The following is a 26,750-nucleotide window of genomic DNA, read 5'->3' on the forward strand; positions in this document are numbered from 1 at the left end:
GAAGGAAACAAAATTAACCAGTTGGAGTAGGGGTTTAGGGGTAGGTTTCTGACCAATAGAAGCTCCTTGCACTGTTAAAAACCCTAAAATCAAACCATCAACTGCAATCGCACCTCCACAAACCTCCATTAACGAGGTCATCTCAATTGGTCTCTCGTCAAATCAATTGGGGCAAAAGATAGGCACCCAAACAATTACTTATTTACAACTCCAATTAAAAATAAAGAAAATTAATAAATGGTTGAGATGAACAACAATACCAACAAAAAATTTATTTGGATTTAATTTGAACAATCATCTGGAATAAAGAGTATTAAAATATATAAAGATAACCAATTTGGGTAGCATAATTGGAGTGCATGCCCCGATAGATATACATAGCGATGCCATGGTTTTAAAACTCATTTTGACATCATGGATCATGTATCGTCCATGAACAAAATCCAGTCTAAATCCAGTCTTCTTAGACGAGTTTCCCGCTGCTCGAGTCATCTCGTCCAAAATTGAGAAAAAATGAACGTGGGCTTTAAATCTCATCTCGGCCGCAGCCGAGTTTTGAAACCATGATCCATAACCACGTGATGACCCATAAGACGGTATGGTTATTGGTAGCTGCGTTGGAGTTGCACTTCAGAGATCGCAAAGCCACTAGTTATTAAGTACATCAAAGCGCATACCTAAATGTATTCTCCAGCTTTTAAAAGGCAAATAAAAGAACACACTTTAATATTATTTGATCATTTCCGATAACAGTGGATGTGGTGGTGGTGGTTCAATCCTTCCCTCCTCTACTCTGCTATTGCAACAAAAACAGAACTACAGAACAGAGGAACAACAATAGCCTGGTCCCCAACCAAATACAAACATTGAGATGCTAAGACTTGATTTATTACCCAAAATAAATAACTAAAAGTACTATTTATCTATATCTTCACATACCCATCGACAAGAGATATCTGCATCTCCACTTAAACAAAATAGGACTTATTTCCTTCTAAAACTAACCAAAAAACCAATTCTTCTACTTCTTCCTTGTATTCTTTTCCAAAACCCAAAATAAAAGCCACTAACCAAACAAACTACATCTATCTTCACCTCTGTTTCTTTCCCTTCAGAGGGCTTTCTTCTTCCATTCTACTTAAAACAAAACAACGGTATTTAGTAAGAGAGATTAGTTGGGTATCTAAAGAGGCTAATACGTCCATTCTTGAGGGAGACAAAATTCATGGTTCATTGTTTGCTGTGGATGATGGATATTACGCCTTGGTTGTGACAGAAGGGGCATGCTATGTTCAGGAACAAACCCTCCAAAGCGTTGTTGGGTTTCAACCATGTTGTCTAAGTTCAAGTTCAAGGCCTGCACCACTCTTGCAGGAACCAGAACAGTCGAACACGCTGTCGAAAAATACGAAAGAGAAGCTTAGGCAATAGCAATAGTTAAATTAATACCCGAAATCGTAAAATTACTACAAAATAATAATAATAAAATTGGGATAACTTCTGTCTTTCAAAACAGGGCAAATCCCAAAAACACCCAATCTAAAGATCTGTTTGCGATTGGAGGTTCTAAAACTCCAAAACCGAAATACTAATAAAAATTAAAAAATATATATATAGAAAATACCTGGTTTTTTGCGGGAATCAGAAGGGTTCCCACTTCGGCGAGGCAAGAACACCCCAGTCCCACTAGACTCCCTCTTTGGGCCAGAACCTCCGAGAAAAACCGCTCTCATACCCGAACCGCCATTATGTGGCTGTTGTAGAGGATGACAGGGTTGCGAAGAGAAGTAATTTCCAAAATTACCAGACCTCGCACAATGTTGTAGATGTTGCTGGTTCTGTTGTCTTCCCCAGACAGCAGAGCGCCTCTGTTTTAACTGGTACAACTAAACGGAAACAAATCGGAGAAATTATTATCGAGGATGCAAAGTTTGCAATTACTTTCAGAATAGGAAGTACTATAGGCAAAGAGGACCCACTTGATTAGCCTGCAACTGTTGCGGAGTGACAGTTGGGTTCGAGTAGAAACCATTGATGGCTTGTTTAGCAGAAACAGGGGTCGAAGTAAGGTTTTGAGGGGGGGCAAGAAGCCCTCTTTCATGGTGGAGGTACTTGTTTCTTCCATCGTTCAAATTCATCCTTGCGACCTGTCCTGCAGCAGCGTAAAGCAGATCCCAAGCTTCGTCCTTCACATTCATGGGCGTCGAAGGAGAGTTTGGGCTCCCTCGGTTCGACTCTGAGTTGCAAGCAAACCAGCTTCCGACTCCGCACAGCGTCGATTGGGGTGAACCGGCCATGGCCCATGTCTTTAAAACATCAGAAAAACAAAATCCTAAAAATTCAGTAAAATTAAAATGAAAACCAGACTACCCTTTAAAACATTCCAAAAACAGAACAGACCTTTGGGTTTCCAGCACCATAAACAGGACCTGAACTTTTCTCGACTTTTTGAAGCATCGAACAAGCCATCTGACGAGTTATACCAGCGAGATATTCCTCCTCATCGCTCTCAGTCTCGGTTGAACTCACAACGGACTCAACTGGCGAACTCAGAGCAGAAGAACCACAAGAGGTAAACCCATATGGGAACTCATCAGGGAAGCAGAACCGACCTTCTATATCAGTATTTCTCACTTTGTTGATTTTTTTCTTCTCGATTAGAATATCGTCGTCTGTGAGAAACTGCGAAGGAAGCCAAAACTCCCCATCACCCAATTCTTCAGCCATCTTTAAGTCTATAGCCTTTAAAATAAAAGAAACGAACTCTAACAGAGGAGCCCCAAATGGGTTTTCAGGCAGAGTAAGAGATGGCTCTTTTGCTGCTTTTCGAACCCAGATGGGTTTTCAGGAGAGAGAGAGAGTGGGGACAGATTTATTAAGGTTTCAGAGGCTTTTAAGATCAGTTTGAACTTTGAAAACCAAAGAGTGTGTGTAGTTAGTGGAGAAGTTGAAGAGAGAAGAATATATAACAATAAAGAGAGAGAGAGAGAGAGATAAGAAGAAACCCTACGACGTGGGAGAATGGAATCCAACCTTACAGTTTCTCTTTGGTTGAACCTGACATTTGTCGTATTATACATCCACATGCCATGTGTAAGTATCACAAAATACCATTAAATATCCTTTATTCACTACTTGCAAAACATAATTTAAATTCTAGGTTTAGTGTTTCACTAATTTAAAAATAAATTATTTTTTACTCATTTACCCTTACTCTGTTTAACAAAAGCAATGAGATTACATATTTGGTGATTTGTTGTAAAATATTGTTTTTTTTTTTTCTTAATAATGTGGGTCCAAAGAGAAAATAAAGAAAATAATTATTTAAGTCAGATAAATTTAACTTCTTCAAATGATTCAGAGGGCACGATCTGACTTCTAACAAAATTCAAGATAGGATTTAGATTCCTTTAATCAAGTCTAGATTTTTTAGATAAAACAAAAAATTGTGCATGTTTTCTCCCACTTTTACGTAATCCAGAAATCACTATCAATCAAGGCACTTAAAGGGGAAGTAATGTGGATTCAACGATCCTATTAGAGTCTGACTAATCTTACTATGTAAGATTTCATCCTCACTAAGGGTGACATCCAAGTACATGATCCCATGCTTCACCGTAAAGGATAAGATTTTATGAACTCTGAAAAAAAATTCAAAAAACTTGTCTTTTACCATTGAACTTCAATATTAAGTTTGGAATTTATGCGGAAGTTCACTTATCGTCTATTTTCAAAATCTTGGATCAAGTTCAAAATAAATTATTTTTTGAAAAAAAAAAATACCTAATATGATTTAAAATCTTACTAAATAAGAAATATGCTTCTCATCCTATTGGTGTTGATAAGAATTCTTCCATCCTCTATGAATTTATAGATAAACCTATTGAATCTTTGAAGGGAGTTAGATATCCATCTTTGTCATAAAGGATGTTTGGAATGAAAACACCTACTAAACTGTTTCATGAGCAAACAATCATCTAATAATAGTCAAAGGAGGTCTTGCATATATGACCTTAAAAGAAAATATTTTTCAAACTATGTTTTATTTCTTTGACTAAAAAATACAAAACGTGCATAATGTTAATTAAATGTTTTTACCTTCCAAAAAAAAATAATTAACTGTTTTAAATTATTACTAAAGAATTTAATGTCCATGTAAAATGACAAGCATCATTTGAAAATAAATTGAATGATCAAAGAAGGATAGTAAAATCCTCATCACTTGTGGCATGGCTCTCTAAGTGTTGCCGATATACTTTCCCCCACTACATCATAGATTTATTGATGCAATATATTTGTTTGTTTTATAATAATGATTTATGACTCTTCCCTTTGACATACGTTCTCGTGCAACCCTAACGTGGCATAGCTAAAACAACATATCTTTTTTATGGGGATACGAAATTATGCATATTTATGAAGATGTGCAATTGTTTATCCTGATGAAAGGGTATGTGGTTGTAGCCCACACCATGTTAGGGAGCGTATGGGGCGTAAGTCAGAGGAGGTGTTAGAAAATCACAACTCTTTGTTTTAACCATAATTGGGGATGGTCTTAAAGATTCGCACAACTTGGAATATATGTTACAAATTATTCAACTCCAATCTACTTCAAAATGGTACATACTAAAGGTACTTCAATCTAAGTCATAGTCACAAGATATCGTTGGATAGAATCAAATACCTTGAATAAGTAAATCTTAACCTAACTTATGGATTGGAGGAAACTTTATCTGTATGAACTTTATTTGTGAGTTTTTCTATTTCAATCATACAAGTAATGCTTCCCACAATCTTTTTCTAGGTTATGATTCTCATTTTTTTATGAATGAGTCGGATTTTGAATTTCATCAAGGGACATGTTACCCTCCAAATATCTTAGTGAGATCATTTTCTAATTGTTACCTCTAAAAAAAATATCACTCGGATCATTTTATTGGTGTAAGGATGGTTTAATAATCCAATAGCAACCTTGAATTTCCCTAGAAATTTGAATTGACTTAGCGTATCATTCATCTTAGATTTTTTTTTTTTTTTATTATTATTTAAATAATCGGATATCCCTATAGACAATGGACCAATATTGTATTTGGGCTTTGCTCAGTTCACGTACCATGGTCTTGTCCAAGGTTTAGTCCTTGGGTAAATGCAATGCTCGCACATCATACGCACTAGGCAAGTGAGGGTGTACTCTTGTGGATGGTCCCTAAGGAATTAATGTTTATATTAAGTATTGAACTCACAACTTACAAGCATTATAATCCAATTTTTCAATCAACATTACCTATAAGAGTCGTGTAAGAATACCCCAAGATTGGACCTAATATCACACTTCTTGATGTAAAAGTTGATAGGAATCATAGATGCTTTTTCACTCATATCTCAAGAAAATCATTTGTCAAGATATGCGACTTGAGGTCACTTCAGCATTATTCTTATTTATAATTATGAATCTCAAGGTGATATATGTATGTTTCGAATAAAATTAAATTCTTGTGACTTGTGTGCATACTCAAATTAGTGTTATTCATAGTCACATGATATCTTATAAATTAAATGGAGAGTTGGCGATAAAAAGGTTAAAAGAAACCGCCTCTCTCTTTTTTATTTTTTTTGGGTGGATTAGAAGAAAGCGTGAATGAGCAGGACTAAGGATCATGTGATTAGTGACTCATGTTGACATGGCTCTCATTTAAAGGGAAAAAAAAAAGTATTATTAATTCATTATTTATTTAATAAATATAAATAATTATAAAATTAATATGAAAAAACAAAAAGCAGGATCAAAGGGGGTTCGATCTGGTGTAGGAATCTCTCTCAACTTCAGAAAACCGATTCCCATTTTCTAATGACAATGCATCTATATATATATAAAAAAAAACCTAACAGCTTTGTCTCTGCATATTAACCTTTTGAGTCGTGACGAAGGCACGTGATCCTGTACGCGGATGACGCGGTAAGCACAAAATCATAGATCGTTTTCATTGGGATGAACAGGAAAAGACGCGTGGATTTGTGATTTTGCCACGTCATCCGCGTACTAACGGCGTACCAAGACCGCGTGCAGTCATTATTAATCTAATCTTTTACCACAACTTTCTTTTACACGGGACACAAGGTAAGAAAAAAAATAAATAAATAAAAATTGGACGTTGACTTATCAGCGTTAACACAGTGAGAATCTCTTCGGTGATTTAGACATGTCCTTCAATTTTGGTGAATAGTAGAGATACCCCTGTGTTTTCAAAACTGATGACAAGGACCCTTAGTTTGGTCTCCTCTTTGAGACTTTCTACAATGACCTAAATGCCACGATGAATTTGTCTTCAACCCCTTTTAGAAAATAATTAATTCGTTTTCAAAACATCGATTTACCTCTCAAAAATAAGATCCTCTTGAGGTTTGAAAGTTTGATTCCAATTTTCAAAGTGTATTTATGGTACTCTAACGTGTCTCCTATGGACACACCTTAACAAGATCCTAGTATTAAATACCATTTATTTGTCATTTATATTTGGCTAAATGCTTGCCTCAACCCAAGGCTCTCCATCTACATGTTATGGATTCTCAAAAAGAAGTATCACTAGGAAAAAAAGGTTTTAACTTTTAGAAGATTGATAGTAATCTCTAAGATATCTACGTTTTTTCTCAATCGTGGATTTAAATTAAAAAAGACCTACTTATTATCCAGTTGGAACAATAGTCTCACCTTTCAAATACCAACTTGGGGGAATTTTTGAGTCCTTGATTTTCACTCCAATTGGATGACGTGTTGTCTTTAAATGTCATTAGTTAATGTAATTTAAACGGTTAAAATTAAGAAAAAAATAAAATTCATCACTTAATTATTTTTACACTTTTACTTGTATCTAATTTGTTTAACACCATTCTAATCATTAAAATGGTATAAAAAAAAGATGTAAAATTTTCTTTCGTAACAAAATTCGTTTATTTTTTCTTAATTTTTTTTCATGAGGATAAAATTCTAATATATATATATATATATTTAAGAGTAAGATTTGAATATTTGATGCATAATAAAATTAAATAATTCATAAAAATAAAAATAAAAAAATAAAAAAATTGAGATTTGATGATGATAACTTGATTTTATAAAATTTCATTAGATATATATTTTTACCAAACTTTTAACGTAAGTTTTAATTTTTTATTTTCACCGTTTTTATTTCCTAACGTGTGCAAGTTAAAGTACAATAAATACATCTCGGGAACAAGCATCAGAGCGTATTTTAGTAAAAAATAAAAATTTAAAGGGCATTTTCGATATAAATTCTAACATTCAAAAAGTCATATATAGCTCTTTACCCTAAGAGAATCTGTATTTTAGTGACCTATTCAGAGCGTATTTGAGTGATGCCTCAATCACCAGTTTCTAAAATAACTTCATCCGTTAATTTTAACGGACGTCGCTCTCTATTGGCAATTCAACAGCTTGTTTCATTGGTAAACATTGCCGGCATCAGACGGCGCCGCGTGACGTTCCTAAGCCCTCGCCTTTTCTCGCGGACGTGAAGTTCTTTTATCATATCGAATTAATAAAATTCGCTCAAAGAAAAAACTTTATATTAAATAATAAATAAATAAAGAACAAGAAAATGGGGTCATGGTGGGGACGTGGCTACCTACCGAAAGGGACAATCAATGTGTGAAAGAGCGGGAAAAAAAAGTGAGGATTTCGGGAATTTTGGGAAACTTATTTCGTCAAAAGATTTGAACTTTGTTGCTTAAAAGTTCATAATAAAAGAGAAAAATAAAGATGAAATGTATTCACACATGACTTGGTCTGCCCAACCACATAGAATCTCATAATCTTTGATAAGTCGTCTTAAATAAAGACCTCTTTATCAAAATTTTGATTATTTATTAGATTAACTTCATAGAGGTAAGATATGATCCACCCCTTCATGGATTGTTAAAATGGTATGAATAGAACTTGAAAATATGTATATGACCGTATTTTGATAAATAAAATTTTTGTTTAAAGAATAAATTTGGTACAAAATTTAATTTCTCAAAAGTGTATTTATTGCATTTTACTCGTTAACATAAAAAGTCTAATTTAAAAAATTAATGATTTTAATTGAAGTATTTTCATATAGTTTGACGTGGTAAATACACAAAATTGTTGATTTTTTATTTTATGTATCCCAATGAAAATGATGAACGGTCCTATGCTTTTGTCACATCAAACCGAATGAAAAATACTCAAGTAAGAAAATCATGACTCGTCTAAGATTTATTGAAGATATATTTGATATAAAAACAAAAATTTTAAGTGTATTTAGTGTACTTTAATGTGTGCTCTTAACACACACACGTTAACAAAATCCTATTAAGATTTAAAAAAATAAAAATATACAGAATTTAGATTAATAGAAGGAAAAATAAACTTCACAAACACGTGATATTTGAACAACTTTTCAAAACGTTTGCAATGGAAGTAGATCCTCTGTAGCATTGGTTCTGTTTGTAATAGTGGATTTTGTGTTTTTGTTTTGTTTTTTTTTAATAAAATATTTCACAATTTTTATAAATTCCCGCCGAAAGAAATTTTAAGATTTTGCGAAAAGTCTGTGGATTTGAAAACATGACACGTGGAATTTAATTTATTTTGAAATCCGCGCCGAAAGAAAACTCAACCGTCGTTTTCAGATGTAGACAATTTGGAACTAGTCGTTATCACTCTCGAATTTCAAAATTTGAACTCAGAGGGTCACAGAAGATTTCCCACTATAGTAAGCTGTCAATCCTTTGTCAATTATATATATATCACTATTTTACCGATTAGTTAATATCTCACGATATTTTTGTTGACTTTTAATTTGTCAGAAGCAATGATCTTTGATCATTGCCATAGTAATGATGTGGTCAACAAATGATCATAGATTTTAAAGTAAAAAATATATGTTTTTTTTTATTAAAGTTTTATACAAGACATCAAAATCATTTTGTTTAATTGACTAAAAACTGTAAAAAAAAGTTTAAGGAAGTAATTTTAAATATATAATTTTATAAACTAATCCTTATAGAGGTCGAGTCAGGATTTTCTTGTAATGAGGGCAAGTTGTAATTAGTTGTATAGTTGAAGAATTTGAAGACGAATAATTTCAAGAAGAAATTCAAAGATTTTTTATTAAAAATTGAAGAAAAAAATATTTAGGTCATATCCAATTAGTGTATGAAAAGGCCTGGTCAAGAGGCAATATGATCAACAAAAAAAAATTGAACAAGGGGGGAGAGCAAAAATTAGAGAGAGGTGAGGGTGTGAGGGCAAATGGGGAGAGAGGTGAGGGAGTTGGGATAAATGGGGCATGTAATTAGTTGAAAATATAAGGGTGTCTCAAAGTTCTGTGGGGGCAATGGCCCCACCACCTCCGCCCCTGAATCCTAAGTAACTACGCATATCTATGTCTATCAATTCTCATAAGTCTCGTGATAATCTGATTACCCCATATGACATACTCAATTGATTTGGAAATCGTAGATCTGTACTCTTCAAGATATATTTTTTATGAGAAAATGTAGTTGTGTATCCCGAGAAGTATAGATCTAGGATTCTTAAACTTGTCACGTCAAGGGAGTCGATTGAGTATATCATGTGAGATAGTCAGATCATCATGATTCTTCCCAGAATGTCCTAAAAGATTTTAGCTTAAAATTTGTGGTCATTGGGAACCTATTTCCCTAGTTGAAGGGTATCTCTTGCACGCCTAGTCCATTAAGGCTCTCATTGGACACTCAAGTTAATACCTCAAAGCAAACAATTTAGTTATCTCATGTCTATTATGTATAGTCCAACTTTGAAGTGGTCAAGCCACTTCAAAATTTTGAAGGAGGGTGTGTTTTGAGTTTATTTCACTCCCTTACATTTTTGCCAAATTTTGGATTACCTACTTGAGAATGCACATGTAATCCAATGGAGAGGGTTCCTTCAAAATTTTGAAGTAACTTACCCGTTTCAAAGTTTTTTCCCTATTATGTATAAGAATAGTAAAATTGAGAAAAATATTATTTATATATATTCATATTTGGATGATTAAAATGGAGATGTTGTCTAGAATATTATACAACCATCACATACCATTCAATTAGAAAATGAATTATAAACCAATAATAAGATTAGCTATGTATTTTTAGAGTTGGATATTGGATAGTTAATCGTGCTAGATTTGGATACGAACGCATTTGAAAAAAAATATATTACACCAATAGACAATTGATTAAGAAAAAGTTGACTTATATGATTTGGATAAGTAGAAGTTGCTTACACCGATTCATGCTTCCAACATTCGCGCTAATGGAATAGTTATATTTTTTAGGATACGAATTCCCTTATTTTTTTCAATTAATATCTAAAACACCCTAAAAAGTGTTTCTGAGTTATTAGTTAATGATCCAAAAGGGGTTGGTTCAATGGCGATTTCAAATCCAATAAATGGCGAGAATCCATAGGTTGTGTGTTTGATACCCAGTATGAGCAATGATTCCTAATACCACCCCCAATGACCCCTTAGTTACTTTGTGTGTGTGACGTGCGGGCATTGCACATGCCTGAGAGGGATCCATATGCCTTGGTCCAAGCTCTAGTTCTCTTAGTCTCACTAGTCAAACATAAGTTCGGATACCCCGTTAAAAAAAAAGATTATTAAATTAGTGAATGATTTTTAAACTCTTTAATTTAACAACTATAGAATCCAAAGAAGCAGTTATACAATAAACAAATGGGATCCACCACTACATGAACCCAATCAATGAAAAAGGTGGATTAGGATTTAAGAGTAGACCCAGTGAGTTTGGGAGAAACCATCATAAACTGTTAGGTAAACTTCCAAAGGATAAGGCCAAGAAAAAATAAAAATAAATGGAACGACCATGGAAAAAAATCAAATAAGCCATCATGGTCATTTTGCATCATGAGATCTCTTTGTTGGGTGTTAACCCACAAAAGTCCGTCTCAAGTCTCAACCACAAAAAGATTGTAAGTAGGCTAAATCAGGTAATAAGTAGTGTGAAAATGGGCCCCACATTAAAAAAATCATTAGATCAAATTTTCAATCACAAAAGAATTGAGTGCCACGTGTATATGACTACAAAATTTGTTTTGCTTAAGAGTGCTGATTTTTGAATTCAACCTAATAAGAAAACTCAAAAACTCATTGACGTGGTACGGGCAAAGAATCGTAGATTCTATCCCTTGAGATACACAATCGACTTAACTGACTTGCCATCTGCAGTTGTGTATCCTGAGGGTGCAACTGTGTATTCCAAGTAAAAGAATATATGATTATTTGTACATGACACGTTGGTGAGTTTTGAGTCCGGCCATCCGATTGAGTTTAAAAATCATTAGTCTTTTACTTATCCTTTGTATACATGTTGTTAATTTTAGAAAATTATATGTAGCTTAGTTGTAGAGTATTTTGGATACGATAATGTGTCAGTGACGTGAAGTCAAAGTGGAAGGGTAAAAATATGAATATGTGTTGCCCTAATTATTTATGGATTTCACTAGTGTCTTAAAAACAACTCTAATACACTTGGGCTCTATATCCTCTCTCAACACTCATTTTACAGAGTTGAATCCTCCAAAAGCATTGATGCACTTTGATTGGACACTCTATTTTAAAATATTTTGGAGAGAGTGAAAGTGGTAGAGACAAAAAAAGAGAGTGAGATTCTATTTCTTTACCTGTTGATGGTAAGAAATGATGACAATTGTGAAATATTTTACTATAGTTGAATTTGTAGGAAGTCATTTTGACTAGTACAATTGAGGTGCAAACCGCTTAACTAGGCAAAATAATTCTATAATAAAATCACTATCAATTATGCCTATTTGCACTAGAGTTGCTCTTATTATTTAAGGGTGTTGAGTGATGCTTAAGCATGATTGCCTATGTCTCCCTTACAAATCTCCTCTACTTTTTGTTAAATATTTCAGATACTTGACCTTGTTCTACTCTGGATAACTAATTGAAAACAAACCTAAACGGACACATCTTTTCCTCCCCAAACCAATCACTTCAATATTTTTTTTCTTTTTTTTTTTCATCATCATCAACATTGAGTTTTATTTCCTTCAACATTCAACATCAAGAACAAAATATTTTTTTTTAATAGAAAAAATCAAGAGTTTTTTGTTAGAGGAGTGAAAAATGAGGGTCTTGAGATGAGTTTCTATTAATTTTCTAGTGACAACCAAGGTCAAGGGATGCATCTCATCATTTTAAAAACACGAGCATATCTCAAATATTAGCCAAAATGTAGAGGATTATGTCTAAATAACAATTTTTTTATTAATTGATTTTGAAGTATTTTAACCTTAATAGAAATAATACAATGTATCACTGTACAACTTATTATATTCAAACATATCTAATACTCTTACATTAATTTAAGTTTCTTTAACAAATATAAATATGATCCATCAAAATCTTTAAACTTTACATATTAGTTTCTAAATGCTTTTTTTTTATTTTTTAGCTGCCTATGTCCCATCAATTAACGATTTTTAGTTTATAAATGTGTAAAAAAAAAGAAGAAGAAGAAGAAACTGACACGTAGGATCATTACTATTTGGATTTCAAAACAAAATGAAAAAGAAGGAGGAATAGAGGTGTAGGCGTGTGTGGCTTTTGGACATTTGACAGGCAAAGTAGAAGGTGGGAAGGACGAGGTGGGTGAACAAACCTAGGCATCAACGAATTTAAAAAGAAAAAGTTCCACCATTTTGTTTCTTTTTTCCTTAACAAATGAAATTAAAGGTGCATGCGCTCTTCTTTTTCTTCCTTCCCACCTTTTATTTTACATTTATTATTATATTTTCTTCAAAGGTGTGAAGAGATCATTCTTCTTTTGGTGGACCAAGTAAGAGCCCAACCCAACGACTCTCTCAATTTTCCTCACTCAATATGATTGGAGTTTGAGTTATTAAATATAAATATAAATTAGGAAAAATTACTTAAAAGACCGAAACGATATTTTTTAAATAATCCTTAAATTTTAGGATTTCTCTTAATAGTTCATTTAGTAAAAAATTCTTTCTAATCAGTCCCAATCTCATTCCTTGCATTTTTTACAATTGAAACATTGAATGTGCTCTAACTGTTCAAACTCGCCATTTTCATTAAAAGAATTGGATTTTAGACATCCCAATCAAATTTAGGAGACTATATTTTGACGTTAAAGATTTAAGAAAGAAGAAAAAAGTCATTTTCAAATATTTGATTTTTTTTTTTCGTCTTTGCATGAAAATTGATCAAAGATGATTCTTTTGATTTGAAATCATCTAGACAAATCGTTATGTCAAGTTTTTAGTTAATTTTTTCATGAATTTTAGTTAAAAAATCTCGAAAATAATAATAAAAATAAGTGGATTTTACAACGTCAATTTCAACAAGTTTTATTGTTGAGTTCAACAAATTTAAAAATTGTCAAACTCAATGATAAAAAAAATTAGTGACACTCAACAATAAATAAAAAGCGGTGAGTTCAACAATAAATAAAAAGTAGTGAGTTCGACAATAGCAAGAGAATCATTTTTATAAAAAAAATTATTAAATAAACTATCAAATTACCGCCAAGAATTCAAAGACTATTAAGAAAGAAAACCCTTTGTTAAGGATATAATTAATTATTTTAATTTTAGTAAACAGGAGTAAGGATAAGGAGTTGAGAAGCATTTCCTATGTGTAAAGATTCAAATCCTATGCAATCAAAGTACTCTTGTAACATGGGTTTGAGGGCTACCACATACTTCCACTGTTTTCTTCACTTATATTATTAGTGTTTTTATAATAATAGACGAAGGAGCATAGATTCTTTGGATAAGAAGAGACACGTGGCGTAACGTGAATTAGAAAGACACGTGGCATATGAATATACCTTCTGCCAACTGTTCTTATCATGTTTGATGATACGTGGTATTCATATAATATGTTATTATTTTGCTAGTGTTAGCGGGTGTCGGTGCAATGGAAGGAGAGAGGTGAGCGTAGTGACACACTTGAAGAGAAATATATGTATATATTATGGATGGATATGGATACAGAGATTAGGGAAGATGTATTTATGTCAATTATTATGTTATATATGTACGGTGGGGTGGAGGACTTGTCGCATTGATTTAAGGGAAAGTACGTGTCGGAGGTTATGGGAGCTCTTTTCTAGGATTTCGGAGATGTTCCGAAATTATTTCACAATCTGTCTCCCATTGTAACCCCACTCTTCTATGTCTATTTTTAAAATAGAGAGATTCTATTGTCACACCAACTTCTATTATCGTTATCCCAAGTCATCTTGAGGGTGGAATTGGCAAAAGTTGGTGTGGCAATATAGAAACTCTCGAGGACACCCACTCATTGTTTATATTGTAGAGTTCAACTACGTTTCAATATTATTTTTGAAAGATTGAAATTGAGTAGAAAGAAATCATCCTTCAAATATATTACCTCTATGAAACCTTTGGTTCTTCCCCAAACCCAGAGTGACATTGCACCAATTAAAGATGATTTTCATGATCTTCAACATCTCTTGTAGAGTCACTCTTTGTCTATCTCTTGAGGCAAATCTAAAAATCCAAATTTTGATCTGTCGATACTAGATAATGTGATCTAGATCCATGTTTAAGCCCTAATGGTATCGTGTTAGGGCAAGATGTACGCTGCAAATAAATCCGGATTGTTGAATTATTGGGTCAAGGACGACTCTAACATCAAGCATACTGAGAACAGGGAGAGAGAGCATAAATTTTTTAGAGATTAGTACTGATTTTTTAAAGTAATCTCAAAGAGTGGTCTCCCATCTCAACAGTTCATTTCATGAAGCATATACACCAAAACCCAAACTCCAATGAGAAGCTGAGGATCCATTTATGTATGTCGAAGGAAAAGATCTATGGATCTATGAACTTGCCACGTCAACCACGTACAAACCGAGTACATTTTTTTGAGTCAGATTATCACGATTCAAAATTTTACTTATTACAACTCAATTTCTTAAATTATTTATCACTCCCAATTGAAGATTAAAACACACCATTCAAACATTACAAAAGTTTGACTCAAATTATTATCTCAACATTATAAGTTGTTGTTTACAATTATGATTGGGCTAATATAAAATCTTCAACCCATAAATATAGTAAAGAAATGAGAGAGCTTCTATTGGCACCCCAAAATCTGGACTAAAAAAATACATTTTTTATAACATTTCATCATGATGACACGACAACTATTGGAAGTTTGAGACGATACAAGTAAAGCTAGATGCCACCACATGGTTTGATTTGAGATTTTGCCCATCCATTGAACTAAGAACATAAGTTGGCCTGGCCAACTGTATGGTACAGTGTATAGAATAAAAGGACCATTCCCAGATCCGATCTCTTCAGTTTCTATTATAAAATCCCTAATAACTGAGAAAAGTAGTTGGTAAAAGAAAATTAAGAAGACCGTGTAAAACTGCAATTGGAGACCTTAAAGGTATTAAATTCATCCTGATAGCTAATAACATTGGTAGTTGATCCAACATTTTCGAACAGCAAGACACATAATGATTCTATAGAAATATATATATATATATATATATGAAATAGCCATGAACAAAGCCAAGAAAAGAAAAAAAAGATCATGAGGACTATTGATATACAAATTATACATTTAACCCTAAAAAAATGATACAGCCAATTGATGCCAGAAACGAACATCTGGGACCAATATCGAAGTGTTACTCTCAGAGCTTGTTTTCACTGCCTTTTTCTCCAATGATACCTGTGTTTGATAATTCAAAAGAAAACCATTTAATAATCAAACTTGTGCTTATGATTGATTTCAAGCCCAAAGATAACATCATTTTCATATTAAAAAATTTATAAATTAAAAAAGGGATTTGACCCTTTAATTTATTCCCTTCACTAATAATGGTTCCAGAAAACCTGCCTAACTTGAGTGTGAGAGAAAGTGGTATTTGAGTATTTCAAAATTCTAGCTCACAATGGAACTCGAACTGCCAACCTTACATTCATTCCATTAGTGAACACATTGGCACTGAATCCATGAAAACAAGATTGCAATACAAAGCAAATTTCCAACTGATTTGATTGTTGTGTTATTATGTAATACCTATGCAGTGTTTCTAGGAAGGTCCATGGTGAAATGCAGGGCCAAATACAATGATGATGCCTATTGCTAACTTCGTGAGATAGTTGAACTTGGAAGTGTCTAGGGATTTTGGCTTCAGAAGAACAGTCAATGAATGTCAAAACGATTAGGTTTCTAGGCTAATAAGATGCATTTCCGTCTCTTCGATATCCCCGAATGATGAAGAGCTTTGGGTATGGGATGGCAGCCAGGGTTAGCAAATCCTTTTTTCACTCTAGTTTCAAAAGAATCCCATACATTTCCTTCTAAAACAATTTGGGGCCCAAATATGCCTTTGGAAATATTTTTCTTCATTTGGACAATTTTAAAAAAGAAAAAAGAATTCACGATGGATTATCTCAATCTTTGGGATTTTCAGCCAACTTTTGCTCCCTATGTAAGGCTAATAGGGAATATGTTAATCATCTTCTTAATTGCTTGTTTGGTCATGAACATTTGGTCTCACCTTTTATCCCTCTTTAAAATTTGTGCTTTCCGAGATTCGGCTCTTCTTTCTTTAGAGGGTTGGCAGAGGTTTGGTTTCTCTCTTTTTTTTTCGCTTCAAAAAGGATTGTGTTATGTAACCTCCTTTGCAGTGTGTTTGGGCATTTGAGGGTATTTTTTTTCTTTTTGTAGTGGGCTGGTCAACTCAACCCCCAATATTTTATCACAATGAAATTTACTATTACTTGTCGAGGGAAAAAAAATACACATATGAGCATTCATTTGTTCTCATACAAAAATGAATAGGTGCATGTAAGCATATAAGAAAGCAAGCTCATAGTGACCTACAATGCACCATCTACTAGTATGATGATTAACACAAAAGTGCTAGTTTATGGGCCAACCATTATGAAGTAGCTCAAACATGATATTCTGGTCGAAGAGAAGAATTTGATGAAATTCAACACAACATAAAAATTATGTAAAGGACTGTGAGATTACCAAGAGAAGATCCTCGTCGGTACCAAAAGATTTACGGGCTTCTTCTAGGCAATCTAAGGAGACCCTATCACACTTCCTACAAAAGTTGCCGATTTAAAGCATTACCACTAGTTAATTTAATATTCAAAATGAAGAATCACAAAAATAATCAATCAATTCCTAAAATTAACATAAATTTCATCTAGTTCACAAAAGAGGTTGATAAGGACTCAAGCAAGCACTAAAGGAAATTAATGATTATCATTCATGCAATCTGTTCCTATGTCAAAAACTGATAATGGATGAAACTGACAATCGGACATATTGGCCTTTTTCTGCACCGTCTCAGCTGTATATTTTAGTGATCCTTAAAAAAACACATAGATTGGATGCTGATCAACCAATTCAGTCAGTTTCTCTGCAATGAGGACCATCAAATCCCAGGTCCCAACTAATCTGGATTTGTACCACATGTATGGCATGTTCTCGTCTTTCCATCCCATATCCATTTTAAATTCCTATATAGCATCAGAGCTTCCAAGGTTCATCTCTTCGAGACTTACAATCTCACATGGCATTGAACATGTTGTTATTGACATCAACAAGCTGTACAGACCAAGGGGCCACTACTTTAGATGGAAGCTCCATCTAACAACATGAAGCAAATGGAAAAGGTTGATGAATGTGAAAATAGATATTTTACCCAATAGACTATTGATTCTAGTAAACAACTAACAGGCATAAAACTCTTAAGAGGCCCAGTACCTCAGTTACAAGAGTGGGTGGGGTGGGGTGGGTGGGGGGGAGAGACCTCGCAGAGAACATTTTCTGATTTCCCAAGCAATAAAGAATATACCGAATCTAATACATCAAGAAGAAGGAATGAATATAATACCTAGATCTTGCTGGATCTCTTATTTCAAACTCATCTTTATCTGCATCATAGCCGCATATTACAACATAGTGACCTAAAAAAGAAAAACCAAATAGTTATTGAATTATAACTTATTTTATCCTCATTAATGAACATAATTCAAAACTGGTAAATTTTAAGATAACATAATCCAAATTTGGAAGAAAACTGCAAGAAAAACACACTTATGATGTGATAACCATAGAAATTAGACGAAAGTGGTTTAACAAACCAAACCAACATTACGACAGTCTTTTTCACCTTCTCTCTTTTTCTCCATTCATGTTGATCATAAAAATAATTTTGTGTTGCTCTAAAGAAAGCCTTTAAAGGACCAAACCATAACCACCAACCTATGTGTGCAATTAAACACTCCCCTTAACCTTGCACCTTTAGCATAATGATTATTCTTCATCTCGAATGATTTACATGTTTGCCTCTCTTTTGGAACCACGGATTTGCCAATATTAGATCATATACATTTCCTGGACAGAAGACATGGCTCTGGACAGAATTGAATGGAGTAAGAGAATTGGTTTAGCTGATCCCAAATCTTTGGGATAAGGCTTCGATGACAATGATGAGATCATATACATGGCAAATATCCGTAACCCCGAAGTCATTTCCTCCATGCATCCTTACTAAATTTGGAGTATAATTAATTTCTAAAAGAGGATTATCAGCAATATAATCTGAAGAGCCCCTTTTTGATATAGCAAAAGCAGAAAAAACAGGTAATGACATGCATAATAGAGTGAAGCACCAGTTCTCACCAGTGTAACCTGAGTTTCCGCCATACAAGCCTGCTACGCAAACATCCTCCAGCCAAAAACGACTACATTTCCACCCAAAAAGAACAATAAAAAAGAGAAAAAAAACACGAAAGAGAGAGAGATTAAAAAAGTCTATACCTTAATTTATACTGATCAACCAAAGCTATCGCGATATAATTGCCTGACAATATCAGGATAGAAAGCTCTTCACCACTGATTGATCTGCCCTGTAGTAAAGGGGAAATTCATCAACCTAGCTAAGAATACTAACAAAAATTATATAGGCATAAGAACATTGAATAATAAAATAGATAAAAACCAGATTTTGGGGTGCATGTGAAGAATACCAATTAAAATTTATATAAAGACAAAGTTGATTTTTATAATTATTGCAATTCCAGACCTAGTAAAAACTGAATGCCTGATCTGTGGTTCATGTCCTATATCATTTAGTAAGAAAAATCTATCATGATCAAATTTGGATATCTATGACACGAAAATTGTCTTATTGGCCTTACTTCATGACTAGATCATAAACCAAGCAAAATTGATCCTAACATTGCCACAAGGAATGGATAAGACTAATAACTTGTTCCTGGTACTGAAAAAGAAACAACTTGTCCTTGACTCAATCTCAACACATTACAAGGACTACCCTGATGATAGCCAAACAGGAAACATATAAACCAAAAAGGTAAAAATTATGAGAAAGAGAAATTTTGGGTAATATACTTATATACCTTATAATTCATTGGTCATCTATATGTCCCATACTTCATAGGTCATGAGTGATAGCCCTGTGAGATGCACTAACAAGGCACCACCTTCAATTTCCTCAACAATATGCCAAAAATTGGTAATCTCCATCTTAAACTGAGGCTGGATGATTTTTTTTTATTACTTCAGTGATGAAAAAATTGAGCAAGAAGACTTGGTTTCAGGGATCTAAGTCGAACTCGAGAATGGAAGATTTGTGACAAAATCATGATTCACAATGGTAGGTCATAATGAGTCACTCAAAAATCTTCCTGAATCTTGGTTTGGAGTTCGGGTTTATAAACCTTTCAGTCTTTTAAAATTCAATGGCCCTTGTGATTAAAATGGATTAGTATGCATCTTGTCTATGATTTTGCCATTCAAGTAACGGTACTAGGATAGTTTCTTGTGCATTGTGGAGAACTGGAGATCTTTTCAGTCTAAACGCAGTAGGCCGCTAAGTTGGTAAATTTTCATTAAATAAGGAGAGACACGGTCGATTTGCAGATAATAAGTTCAGAAATAAACCAAGGGTTCCATGTGAAGCAAGTGTTTTTTGATGGGTTACATGTGAAGCAAATGTTGCTAGAATGTCTTGACATTTATTTGAAAGTATTTCGAAGTCAACTTGAAAACAAGGCACTGACATTTTTAAAACGCAATGTGTGTGGACATAAAGTCTTATCCCAAAGATTTGGAGTCAGTTAAAAGAATAATATCCCTTCATTAAACTTTGTCTAGAGCCACGTCTTCTACTATTGAAAGTGGATTCACAGATGTTTTCACTATCACCATCCACGTTCTTTTGGGTCTTCACGTCGCTCTTTTAAGACCTTCAACTTAAATATTTTTATTTCTCATTTATACAACAATTTTTTAGTCTTAAAATGTTATTGAATGGCTTAGTTAGCCAAGACAATCCAAAATATCCCATGCATTTCTATATTTCTATTGGAATACTATCCGGTCCCGAGGCCCTACCTGTGTTTCATGTTTTATTGAGTTGTTTTCATTTCTGAAGTTTCAACAGAGTACTAACATAAAAATATATTCTAAGGAAACTAATTTATTAATCTAAAAAATTTCGTACTCAGGACATATTATGACAAACAGGGGTGGAGCCAGGATTTTGCCTGTGTTGGGGCAACCAAGAGTAGAAATTTTTTGTGGCAACAACTAAGTGTGAAAAAAATAGTTGTGGGGGCAACTAAGATTGGAAAAAAAATTGTGGGGGCAATAGTGGCAGATTTTTTTTATCCGCCGCTAAAATCTGTTGCAATATCTCACTAATTTATAGACTTTGAAAATTCTTGTGGGGGCAAGTGCCCCCACTCTAAATCCGCCGCTGATGACAAACAGCGAACCCATTCAGACTTCTACTTCAATGTCCCAAGTTATGAAGGGATTTCACTGCAAGGACACGCTGAATAGGACTAAATTCAGATAAAAGGAAACATCATATGCAAAAATATTGCAGAGCATTAGGCCCTAAACATTCAGACATATGCACATTCAAGTCATCTAGATGAACTAAATGTACCTGTATGTTAATTCCAGCTTCTCGGGCTTTTTGAAATAATCTATCAACTCGCACCAGATCATTTGGCAACTGTTCCTGCATGATTTCAAAGCCAATTTCTAAAACTTATCAATTGATCGGCAGTACAGATAAGTACTAACATCAGATATATTAACCGGAAAAAAAAAAGTATAATAAAATTGCAACAAAAGTATAATGAGTAAATGTATAAAAAGTCAAAGCAATCCACATTCCTTGACTGAAGATATGGTCAAGGTAGAATCCAATGGGAAAAAAAAAATCAGACAGCCAACCCCAATATTTGAGATGAGGCAAAATGACAAAGATGACTTATGGTTATCTCTTTTCAGCGAAAGGAAGGAACGGACAGCTGGAGGATGCCAGAATGAGAGCGGATAAGATATTGGATTCAATGTCATGTCGTAAATTCTCTCAATTATATATGCTTAGCTATATGAACATATTATTAACTGGACACCAATACCATGCATATAACAATTGTTAAAAATCGGCAACTTAGTGTAATTTCCAAGTGCACTAACAAATAACATGTTTTCTACAGACCTGGGTTCAATACCCACCTTCATCTCTTGCCTATCCAAAAAAAAAAAAAAGAAGAAGAAGAAGCTTCAGGCATATTCAAGCCACACTCCCCATAAGACCAGTCTGTAACTTTTTCCTCACCTGGACCTCTATTATAAATTGATGAACCATGAACATTCAACTTTACAGAATTTTCCAGCAGTGCACATGAAAGGTCGTAAATTTGAGTGAAGAGTGAAGACCAAGTAACCACTTTCCAATCTCTTAAGAATGTTAAACAGCAAATGCAACTAATTCCCTTCGTTGTAATAGACAAATGAGATACCAGTACCTTAAGTAATGGGAATATGAGTCCTAAACTCACAGAACCAAAATGATGTACAAGGTAATTGATAATTTTAAAAAGAGGCCAATTTTGCAAACAATCTAAAAATGATAAATGCAGGAATCTAGTGATTGGCTTCAATTAAATCTGAACTTGGGAGAGCAAAGAAGGAAAATAAACAAAATCTGTCCCTTAAGACACAGTGAACTCACCTTATAAAAGGTTTCCATAGAAAAATCTGGATTTGCTCCTAAAGTTACAGTGAAGAAGGAAAAACTGACAGAAAACTTCTGTAACAGATATGCTAGATCAACAGTCCAAATGCTGTAGAACAAGGAAGCACGTCAGTCAGTCAACCATAGTTCAGTGAAAATAGCGATTAGCAAAATTAATATATAGCCTGCGCAGTACTGGGAATGATACTAAAACCATTACATATCAATATCAACATCAACAGTGATTCCAACTTAACTAACAATATAACAAAGTTTATATGAGTATGTACTCATATCAAGATTAATACATAAGCTTACTAATCAAACAACATAGTTAATACATGTAGCGGATATAAGGATGCAGTGATGAACGAGTTGAAAAGCAAGGCAAAAAAAAAAAAACATATTCGAGAGAATTTCGGAGTAGGACATTTGTAAATAAATGTTAGATAGTCCCAATGAGATGGTTTATCATATTATATACTCTTCCAACTTAAGTAAATAATTTAAAATAGAAGATCCTAGGATACACATACGATGGCCATATAGATTCCACACAAGCAATACAACCCAAGTTCAAGAGAACAACTAATACATAGAAGAATTTCCTTGGAGAAAATATAAATGAATAAGATTATGTCTCCATAAAGAAATGAATGTGAAAATAAATAATAATAATAATAACCATATCTCTGGCAGGCGAAGTCTTGTATTTTAAGATCTTCTCTAATAGGTAAATTTTGAACATATTCTAGAACTCGTGCAACTCAACAGAACATCTATAACATGTCTAAGAATTTAAAACAGAAATAATCAAATCCTTTGATCAAATAATAACAAAACTAAGAAAGGAATTGAACTTCTTATCGTCCAACTTGCAAATTACCTCGTTGTGCTGCAAATCTTCCCCAAGGCATGAATATCACAATGGTCAATACCAAGGGTTCTCAAAATCATCAAAACACATGCAAGACCGCAATCCCAAGAACAGAGCTGGCCAATATGTGGGACCTAGCACCATCAAAGCATATTGAAAATAGATCACCTTACGATTAAAATCTTAACGTCCAAGCAGATATTAAACAATATATAACGGTAGATTTGGGCCAAACTCACTTCAACAAAGTATGAGCGAGGCAGAACGTCATCTTGTATTTTACTAGTATCTAATGACTGCCTAATTGGGTAGACTCCAACATCTGTTCCCCTGCTATTTTCTTCTTCAGCTTTGAGAAACTTGTTAACGATAATATATAAAGGCCACATTAATGAACACTTTAATCGAAATAGATCGAACTCATGCAGAAATGCAACCTGAGAGCAGTAATAATTGCAATTAGGCTCATCTTAGACTGTTCTCTCCATGAAATTCATTCTAGTGTTACTTGCAACAGTTTCAGTATCGTGAATTAGACCCAAAAAAGCTATCATCCATAGTTTTTGAGATTTAAATTATAATTTAGCATTTAAATGTCAGAAATAATTTTGAGTGAGTGAATGAGTACTCAATTCTTACAAACTGGAAGCTGAGATCATCCGAAACCAGAATGAATTTAACTTCTTGGATCAAACTATTGCTATTAAAGATTAGGTCAATAAAAATTTACGCATTAACTACTCGGATGAGCGAAGCCATTGCTAATAAAGATAAATCGAGAACTCGATTTAAGGAATCTGGACTGGATTGGAAAAATAATATTTCGTATCGATCAAATATTTCCTAATTCAAACTTCATTTTTGATCGAAATAAATTTAGACGTAAAAAATAATTCTAGGGTTTCTATCTATAATTCATCACTATTATCAGATATATAGATCATAAAGAGAAAGAAAGAAAGAAAGAAAGAAAACTAGGGACGTACCTTTGGTTTAGACTGCAAAGGAAGAGACGCTTGTCCGAATCCCCACTCGCGCGTTTGGGCGTTTTCTTTCCTATTCGTCCACTTAGTTTCTCATACGTGTGTGTCGCACAGTTGACGGTTTTATGTTATTTCAGCAGTATTTCTAACGGCTGAACTCACGTTTCACGCATCTTTCCGTTAAAGTCAAGGCACCACACAGAATTATGCAACTCGTGAAAGTTCAGAACAAAGAGGAATGTTGGCATCAAATTCATGATTTGCCCCTCTATATTTTCGTAAATATCTCACATACCTCTTTTTAATTTTTGAATTGATGACATGATCCCTTGACCTTAGTCTTTTATTATAAATTAATAAAAGTGACATCAATGCCCTTGCTACCACCATCGTCCTTATTAGTAACAGTTTGATATCATGGGGCCTTTTTTTTTTGTTGGGGTGATTTGGACACTCCCCCCATTTTTGATCAATATTAGAGATACCCCTCCTATATTTTTAACGTGCCCTCCTTGACTTAGGTCTTGTGTGAGAAATTAATATAAACTAAATTAAATACCCTTGTTTGCAATCACTATTTAAAACCCCCAGAAAATTGATCATCTTCGATCTTAGAGTAAGGTTTTCTATCTATGTTTTCAAACTGAAGATTCATCTGTTTCAACCTTCAAACCACAAACAAGGTAGGGTTTTCAAAATACCAAAGGTTTTAGATAATCCTTTGAGACAAGGGCATTTTGGTCAGTTTAGATTAGTTTCTCCATAAAACCTAGGTCAAGAGGGGCATGTCATCAATTTGAAAATATAAGGAGTCATCTCTGATATTGATTGAAATGTGGAGGGAGTATGTTGTAATGTAAAGATGATTAGTATATGCTCCTTCACAACCATTTTTGTTTGTTTTTTTTTTCTTTGGTATATAAATAACAAACATTTAAATAGCTTAAAACCAATTATTTTATACTAAAAGATATAAATTTCAATTGATTTGATCCAATTTTCATAAACTCAATGAATGTTTTCGAAATTTTAGGCAAGTCAATGTTATCAATGGATCGATGACCGCATTGATCATCTTGTTCGATTGCCTCCAAGCCTCCCATGGCTTCAGAATTCACCTAAGACTAAGAAAACATGAGTGAGTCATCCTATTCTCAATGGAAACCAAGTGAGGTGATCAATGTGATTGATCGTCACACAATGAGAATGATTCGAGCAATTGTTTGCTCACAGCCCAACATCGATTTGACATGTGACATTGATGATGTAAGTAATACAAGATAAATTTTCTCTCTCCTGTTCTAAAATCCATTGTCCAAAAATCTTAATTTTTAGATTTCAAATCTTAAAAACTATCATGGGATCCACATGGAGTGTCATATTGGCAATTGAACGTTACAATCTTCCAGAGTTCATTCAAAAACTCATAGTAAAAAGAAAAAAAAAAAGTTTTCCAAGCCTGATCAAAGGTGTTGAAAATGGACGACTACCGAGCACCTAAATTTAAAATTAAAATTGAACGGTGAACGATGAAAACTAACCTTTTTTTTTTTCTTTAAAGTCATAGAATTTCATCCTCTAGGACAATGTGGTATTGGATCGTGTTTTTGAACACCACATGATGATCTAATCAAGAAATCCTGTTTTTCCACTGTCAGTAGGAGAGAGAAAGGTTACTCTCTTACTACTTATGTCATTAGCACCACATGTCAAAACAGTGTTGGATTGTGAGCAAACAGTCACTCGTACTGATTTTAACAAGCCAAATTGTATGTGAGAGGGGAAAACAAAAAAACGGTATGTTCTTTTAAAAGAATAGTCTGTTTTTAAGTGAATGAGCACAAATGTACAAACTTGTATTTACTTTGAAAAAAGATTTTTTTTTTTTTTTCATTGTTGAATTTTAATTTCAAGTTGAAAATTTTCTCAAATAATTACGGAAGTTTTCAAAAACACTGAAAGTGTTACTTGTGTCGACATAGCTAAGTATTGTTAATAAATCATTTTCAAAATGTCAATACAGTTAACTTTTTTTGGAATAAACAAAAATATTAGTAACAATTTGAAAAATTCCCCTTTCAAGTTTGGGAGCTATGCGGAAGTTCTCATTTGTCAAAACCTTGGATCAAATGCAAAAGAATATATATATTCTTTGTATATGAGTTTTTGGATCAAAATCAGAGGGAGGTGGTGTTGGATTGCTAATGTAGCAATCCATTTGAGCAAAGCGACCCATCTTAAAATATTACTTATGTTAGTAAAGGAAAGTCTTCCACACAAAACACAATGGTAAATCCATTCTCTATGCTTGGGGAGGGGGAGGGGGAGGGGGTAAACACCTCATTTTTGTATTTGCCTAATCGGCAATTCATCATTCTTGTGAATTTTTAATAATAAGCACAAAGAATTCGAAAGTTTGAGAGTCACTTTCCCAATTTTTTTGTTTTCAATCCTTTATCTCTCTCACTCATTACGACTCAATGTAAAAAATTACGCACACTTAAGATCGTCGCACCTTATACTAGATTTAGCAAGTACGCATGCTTATGACCACTATATATTTTGATAATCTAAAGATCTTGCGACGCTAGAAAAATATGACCTCGAGACTTAGAAATAATCACGTTGAGGTTGAAATAAACCTTATGCTAAATTCAAAAAAAAAATGACAAAATAATGAAAATACACCTCGTGGGCCCCACACCTTTGAAGAATCTCAAAAGTACTTTTGTTACCCTTAA

The 26,750-nt window shown here is 33.6% G+C and overlaps 2 protein-coding genes across 5 annotated transcripts; both read right to left on the reverse strand.

The window, feature by feature from the left end:
* Positions 1–622: 622 nt before the first annotated feature.
* Positions 623–2,926, reverse strand: LOC147399611 (uncharacterized). Its single transcript, XM_086445043.1, has 4 exons — positions 2,401–2,926; positions 1,980–2,306; positions 1,625–1,886; positions 623–1,395 (listed from the first exon to the last, which is right to left on the reverse strand). The coding sequence occupies exons 1-4, from the start codon at positions 2,725–2,727 to the stop codon at positions 1,193–1,195; spliced, it is 1,119 nt and encodes a 372-aa protein (XP_086301169.1). The 5' UTR covers positions 2,728–2,926; the 3' UTR covers positions 623–1,192.
* A 12,531-nt stretch (positions 2,927–15,457) lies between these two features.
* On the reverse strand, positions 15,458–24,219 carry LOC147399612 (guanylyl cyclase 1). 4 transcript variants are annotated; one of them, XM_086445047.1, is made up of 10 exons: positions 24,013–24,219; positions 23,266–23,463; positions 23,036–23,160; positions 22,147–22,258; positions 21,067–21,164; positions 18,909–18,992; positions 18,771–18,832; positions 17,980–18,019; positions 17,106–17,181; positions 15,458–15,791 (listed from the first exon to the last, which is right to left on the reverse strand). In XM_086445047.1, the coding sequence occupies exons 2-10, from the start codon at positions 23,413–23,415 to the stop codon at positions 15,687–15,689; spliced, it is 852 nt and encodes a 283-aa protein (XP_086301173.1). In that variant the 5' UTR covers positions 23,416–23,463; positions 24,013–24,219; the 3' UTR covers positions 15,458–15,686. The 4 variants fall into 4 exon arrangements, with proteins under 4 accessions (XP_086301173.1, XP_086301170.1, XP_086301172.1 ...); XM_086445044.1 differs by having other exon boundaries at positions 17,980–18,052; positions 24,013–24,216; XM_086445046.1 differs by having other exon boundaries at positions 17,980–18,052; positions 18,909–18,997; positions 21,067–21,141; positions 24,013–24,207.
* Between the last annotated feature and the right edge of the window lie 2,531 nt (positions 24,220–26,750).

Source organism: Akebia trifoliata, chromosome 6 (genome assembly GCF_017979445.1).
Source record: "Akebia trifoliata isolate Shusen 1 chromosome 6, ASM1797944v1, whole genome shotgun sequence".
NCBI lineage: Eukaryota > Viridiplantae > Streptophyta > Magnoliopsida > Ranunculales > Lardizabalaceae > Akebia > Akebia trifoliata.

Excerpts from the sequence above, each read along its gene's own strand:
- LOC147399612 (XM_086445044.1), bottom strand. The coding sequence starts at position 23,415 with ATGTGGCCTTTATATATTATCGTTAACAAGTTTCTCAAAGCTGAAGAA. Across the intron at positions 18,993-21,066 it reads AAGCTGGAATTAACATACAG|ATCAATCAGTGGTGAAGAGC; the intron begins GTACATTTAGTT and ends ACTACAGGGCAG. Across the intron at positions 15,792-17,105 it reads CCGACGAGGATCTTCTCTTG|GTATCATTGGAGAAAAAGGC; the intron begins GTAATCTCACAG and ends TATCAAACACAG.
- LOC147399611 (XM_086445043.1), bottom strand. The coding sequence starts at position 2,727 with ATGGCTGAAGAATTGGGTGATGGGGAGTTTTGGCTTCCTTCGCAGTTT. Across the intron at positions 2,307-2,400 it reads ATGGTGCTGGAAACCCAAAG|ACATGGGCCATGGCCGGTTC; the intron begins GTCTGTTCTGTT and ends GATGTTTTAAAG. Across the intron at positions 1,396-1,624 it reads TGATTCCCGCAAAAAACCAG|CGTGTTCGACTGTTCTGGTT; the intron begins GTATTTTCTATA and ends ATTTTTCGACAG.